Here is a 6,315-nt window from a genome sequence, read left to right as displayed (position 1 = left end):
TCCCTCCTTGATAGTATTGGCTTTTCCTATAGACTCAATGTGATCTTGGATCACTAAAATATAAAATGTAGAGTCTTGAGCTTTGAGCTTGAGACAATCTTTTTGTCCTTAGTATTTTGAGGGGTCCATTTTCCTCATCCATGCCATGCCATTCATTGAGCTTTTTCTGAAATATTAATCTTGGAATAATGTTAGCTCAATGAGCTATATGTTGTTAGAAATTACCAAAACCATCCAGGGATAGTTGCACTTTCATCTTCTTTTCCTTGTGCTAGACCTTTGTTATGCACTAGGGAAAGAAGGAGTAACGACCATCACTGACGGTCGCAAATGTCAGAGAGTAGGAATCAGTGAGGGAGAGTCTCCACCATATAGACTCGGCAGACCGATAGTCAACCCGTGATGAATAATAATGATCTAATTTAATTTTTATAGTACATATATTTAATCGTATAAGTTTAATATTTGAATTATGAACATAGGAAATGTCGTACTCGGACGACGAAAGTCTCCCGGGGGAGTGTTCCTGGTGCCACAACGACCGGGGTTTCTGCAACAAGCCTCACCTGGACGAAGATCGACGCTTCAGCATTAAGCTCGAGGAGGCCTTCGATTGTGATACGGTAAGCTACGACGAAAAGTTTTTTTTTCATAATTAAGCTCGACTTGTACTACTTCAACATGTAATTTTTGTCTTTTACAATTCGACTAGCTTATCCCATGCCATGCAAGACGCTATGTCTTGGAGAGGATGGGTTTTAAAGATCATGAGAGAAATGAAACAAATAAAATTAACCTAAGGACCCATCATGGTATGGATTTTGAGGTAAATCTATACAATTCTGAGAGCGTATCCCATTTTGGTTGCCCGGGTTGGGAAGCACTTTGCAAGATGTATGATTTTCAAGAGGGTATGTTTGTCACCATGGATCTTGGTGATCCTGACATCGACCAAGACAATTTGGACATTTGGGTCCTTGTTGATACGCTTCCAATTCTACGCTATGTGAGTTTCTTAAACATAGTTATTAACTAATTTATATTGTTCATTTCAAAATAGTTGACAACTTATTTTCATTGACAGCTTATTTTCATTGTTCAAACAATGTGCGAAACATGGTAGACAGAACCTATTACACCGATGGCTCTGAGTTAACTTATCAGGAGAAAAATCATTTGGTCGCATTTTGTACTGATCTTGAGAATTACAATATCTATAATAAAACTCCTCCACATTATGGTCAATACGTGCCACTAGTGCACCTGTTGAACTATGGTAACATCCATGGAGATGCCATCGTAAGATTTTTTTACTATTACGACATCCGTGCATCTTTTGCATAAATTCTTTTAAAACTTAACTACATTGCTAACTAGGAAGTTATTACTATGTTTTTCAACAGAAAATCCCGGATGATTGTGTGCCTCATATGATGTATCAGAAAGGTCGCCTTAATGTTTTGAACATACAGCCAGGTCGTCCTATGAATCTCACATGTCCATATCGGATTTCTAAAAGAGATGGAGACAGGAAAATCATAAAATGAAAAAAATGTATGGATAGTCGTAAGGAGCTACTTGGAAGCAACATTGTGTGAAAGGCAAGAATTGAAGACATGATAATCTCCATTCTCCATAATGGAGAGTCAGGGGCTATCTTGTTTTATGCTATTTTATCTAAGAGAATATAGTAGGTCCTAAGAGAATGTAGTAGGTCTTATGAGGTACAATATTTATTATATGGTACAATGTATTAGAGTTGATGATGAGGAGTAGTTGTGATTATGACTAGTGACCAACTTGCTATGTGATGTCTCATTGATGAAAACGATGATCATGAGGAGGTGTTATATGACAATGATGTATTATAATAATAAGTTGTTAATGATATGATGATGACGACGACGATGATATTTAATTATTTATTATATCATTGGGTGAAAAACCACGGATTACATCCATTTGAAACTAGTCCACGGTTCTTTCACCCTGTGATGTAATAACTCATTATAATGTAAAAACAATCTCTAAATTGTTGCTGTATGAAAACTTGTATAAAGGTATATGAATAAAACACGAAATGAAAAAGAATAAAATACGGAATAATAATAGTAGCGCGTGCAAGAAGAAGCGCTACTAGTAATTACCAGTAGCGCTGTTTGGAGAAAACGCTACTACTAAGTCGATATAGCAGTAGCGTCGGTTAACCCACGCTACTGCTAACCTTTAGTTGTAGCGCCGTACCAGTAACGCACCATCCCGCGCTACTGATAGGCCTAAAACCCGCGCTGCTGCTAGACTTTTCCCTAGTAGTGACAGGCCCAGATGTCGCAGCACACCCAGTGGATGAACATGTTTTCGACTCCTCCATCAGGCCCCACATAGGATACACAGCATGACCAGGAAGAGTATGAGATTCCTCCTCGTAACATTAGGGCACCCAACAGGTTGGGATGGACGCCGCCTGTAGATCCGCCTCCCCGCCAGGCCAGACGTTGTCAGTGACGCTTCTATCTATCAGTAGAGATATTATCATCTACTTCTGTATGAGACTTATGTCTATTCTATGTATGAGACAAATGACTATGTACTTATGTATGAGACATATGCCTGCTCTATTCTAGTACTCTGTTATCCGAACTACAACATCATATTTAAATACTGGCGGGAACTAAAGAGCGGGAAAATTTGGCGGAAACGATCAAAGCGGGAAAATATGGCGGAAACGAGCAAAGCAGAAAAATATGACGAGGAGTAAAGAGCGGGAAAATTTGGCGGAAAGTAGAGAGCGGGAAAATTTGACTGAAAATGGCGGCCCATGATATAAGCTGGGATCGTACGGGGCAAAAATGATGGCATGCACCAGTCGGCCTACGGCTAGCCAATTAAGGCCTATCGACCCACAGCAGGCCGACAGGCCATTCGGCCGGCAGCAAGCCAATAGGGGATCAGTTGGCCTGCTGTGGGCCGACTAGGTTCAGTCTGCCCGCTACTCGGGCCGACGGTGTATTGTTTTTGAAAACTATTTATCAGGCATAATATTTGTGCAAATTGATATAAAAATGTATTATTTAAAAAAATTAGCTACACAAACGATGTGCTGTGCCCGATTTCTGGACATGATCAGCCATCGATCACATCAGTTCACGTGGGCTGTAGCCATCGATCACAAGGTTGTCCGCAGATCGTCTTGCAAATTGTCGTGTGCAGAGTAATTTCGACCAAGAAACAAGCAGCAGAGCAACTCTGAAGACAACACGAGCAAGCCAAACTGCTCAAATGTGACCTAGGCAATCAATAAACAAGTTCCATCCTTCAGCAATGGAGGCAAGTGGATGCCACCACACTTGTAAAATTTACGCACAGACTAGAGGGATATTATGGAAAGAAGCATCATGATGATTAACTTAAGAAATCTAACGACGAAACTAACCTGTGAGCCAATAGAATTTCTAAACAATCCGACAGCAACAAGCCAATCCTATTCCTTGAGCCAAGATGACTAGCCTGGTGAATTATATATGGATACATCAATCAGTTCAGAAACGAAATTTTGCTGGAGTAAAACACTGCTTACAAGCCCTCCGACAAGTCAAGCTGTAAACAAGTTTTGTCTTGTCAAGGTAGCAGACATTAAAACAACAGGGACTCAAAACACAAGTACGACATAAGTCTGAAGGACTCAAACTGTTTGAAACAAATAAGCTGGCTAGCTAGCCTTCAAACATGGGCTTCCAATCTGTTTTCTGGGAAATCTGCTATCAAACAAGGTGTGTACAGAAAAGACTTGTCTATGCCTCCCGCATGCCCAGCGTCGTAGTCATTGGGCCATATATTACCCAAATCCTGCACTATTGAGGTATTCAGATGATAGGCCACTGCTCTTTTTAGCGAAAGAAGATTCAAGAAGATGACTTCCTTGTAAGGATGAAATCCAAGAAAACAAACATAGGGTAAGTAGCTCTCTACGACCTCAGATTCATTGTCACCTATATTATCATTGTCGGATCCCATTCGACTTCACTCTTCACAAAAGAATTGTTGCTGTGATCTTCATCCATATTAACATCATTTAAATCCTGTTGACCATAGTGTTCAACATTCATAGCATCCTGTAAATTCCAGGGTCCCTCCTTTTCCCCACAATGCCACATTACACGTGATAAACTCTGGTCAAGGTCAATGTGATGCTTCAACGCCCACTCCATCGTACCACATGAATCGTCAAGGATCCAAACACGAAGGTTGGTCCGATTACGAAATGTTGCACAACATAGCCCTTCCCTTGACCGTCCTAGATGAAGCTTATAATATTCTGATTCCTCAATATCTGTTGGCATTTTAATCACCCGATACTTATTATTTGACAAGGATATTCTGCAAAACATGAAACCATCAACAACACATTTAACATTGGTGGAATTGCTTAATGTTTTAAGAGGAAAAGCAGGGCAAGAAAGATGCAGATGGACGCAACTACATGTGGAAACATTAACTCAGAGAAAATATGTTTAAACTTTAAAGGTCATATTGTATCCAAATATCAAACATAGAGCAATGATATATTTACTGTTACAAATATATAACAGGCTCGATTCACAAAATAAATAAATATAACAGGCTCATGGAGTAGACATTCGCATTACAAATACATACATATGAGCAGATGACTAAATTCAGAAATCATTGCATTGGAGTAACACAACTGAATTGCATGTGGTCCTTACCTCATAACAGTGAATCCACCGTTGCACTGCACAAATAACATGCCGTGCCAATAAGTGCTGCAGCTATTTGACGTCCAGTGCAACACCTCGTCGGAAGCCATCCCTGCAGCCTCGCCTTCGCGGAGAAACGCCCTCTGTTCCCACTGCCCCGTGCGTGATGAAAACAAGCACAACACCCATGTGGATGCTGGCCATTCCTTGGACGGCTCGGGTTGGCCCCTCTCCTCTGGGAGAGGCGTTTGAGGGACGAGCAAGATCTCATAGTGCAATGACACGGTTGGATCAAACGCAAGGTGCGGCCGGACGATCCCCCCCTCCCTCTTCCTCTCCGGCGGCGGGGGCAAGCGTGCCCGCCACTGCGTCGCGGGGTTGGCCACCTGGAGCCCTAGCCTGTCTCGGTAAAGCAGGAGCCCATTACAGTGACCCTCGATGTGAGTATAGGTCCACTGGTAGGGGTCGGGGGGAAGACGATGGAAGTTGAGCTTGCCCAAGATATCATCCGGCACCATGGAGGGGTGAGAGAGGAAACCCGGGTAAGAGGCCTCGTTATACTCGAGGAAGATGCCACGCACCGAGTGCGGCAGGAGCTCCGGGAGCAGCAGCCGGCGGCCATCGACGATGGAGCGCCACGCCTTGCAGACGCACCGCGAGGTGGCGAGGCTGCGCGGCAGGAGGCGGCGGAGGATTTCCGCGAGGGCGTCCTCGGGCAGCGCCACGCCCATCGGATCGCCTTCCATCCCGATCCGGCGACCAAGCCGGTGATGTGTCCTCCGGAACGACGCGCTCGTTGAGATCGCCGAGGGTTTCCAGGATCTCGGATCAGGTGAGATCAAGCAGGAGGAGGATTTGGGTCATCGATGTTGGGATGGACCGAGGGTTTGGGATAGCAGGATGGAGAGGATTTTCAGATCTGGGATTTAGCTTCCCCGGAATCGGAATGGTGATGGATCGGATGAAAACAAGATGAAGCAGTATGACTGTCGTGAGAGCCTCTCCAAGCAAACTTCACGCTTAAGCATTGACGGTCGGTGCGTGCGCGTTGGGCTTGGTATTCTGTTCTCAGCGTGCAACAACGTTGCTATGGGCCGAGCTTAGGGTTACAAGGACAGCCTTAGAGCATTACTAGTAGAACCCTCAAATTCTTAAATCCTTAAAGCAGTTTTAAGAGTTGAGAAGTGCCACTTTTTGATATTTTTAAGGGTTGAAAAACAGGAACAAATACTAGAACCCTCAAACACCTCGTGCGCGGCGGGAGGAGGTTCGGCGACGGCGGCGGGCGGGGGCTTCTTCCGCACCGCGGGCTTCTTCCGCGGCTTGGTCACGGCCGGGGACGAGCCGGCAACCTTGGAGGCCGCCCCTCGCGGCCCATGAGAGGCCGCCTTCGGCCGGCTCCTCTTGGTGGCCGGGGCGGGCGCCGAGGAGGCGGCGAGGGCGGGCGCCGGGGCGGTGACGGTGGCCGGGGCGGAAGCCGAAGAGGCGGCAGGAGGAGGTGCGAGGCCCGCCCGCCGCCGCTTGGCCCCGACGTGGGTCGCCGCCACCACGTCGGCCACGGCCGGGTGGGCGGGGGCGGGGGCGAGGGCGGGCGTCG

At 45.4% G+C, this 6,315-nt stretch overlaps 1 protein-coding gene across 1 annotated transcript; it reads right to left on the bottom strand.

Moving 5' to 3' along the window:
- Positions 1-3,511: 3,511 nt before the first annotated feature.
- Positions 3,512-5,780, bottom strand: LOC119281360. Its single transcript, XM_037561886.1, has 2 exons — positions 4,728-5,780; positions 3,512-4,377 (listed from the first exon to the last, which is right to left on the bottom strand). Exons 1-2 carry the CDS (start codon positions 5,462-5,464, stop codon positions 3,990-3,992), a joined length of 1,125 nt encoding a protein of 374 aa, XP_037417783.1. The 5' UTR covers positions 5,465-5,780; the 3' UTR covers positions 3,512-3,989.
- Positions 5,781-6,315: the final 535 nt, after the last annotated feature.

This window comes from Triticum dicoccoides, chromosome 1A (assembly GCF_002162155.2).
Source record: "Triticum dicoccoides isolate Atlit2015 ecotype Zavitan chromosome 1A, WEW_v2.0, whole genome shotgun sequence".
Taxonomy (NCBI): domain Eukaryota; kingdom Viridiplantae; phylum Streptophyta; class Magnoliopsida; order Poales; family Poaceae; genus Triticum; species Triticum dicoccoides.
The sequence above is the reverse complement of the archived record's forward strand: the minus strand, read 5'-3'. Positions and strand labels throughout refer to the sequence as shown.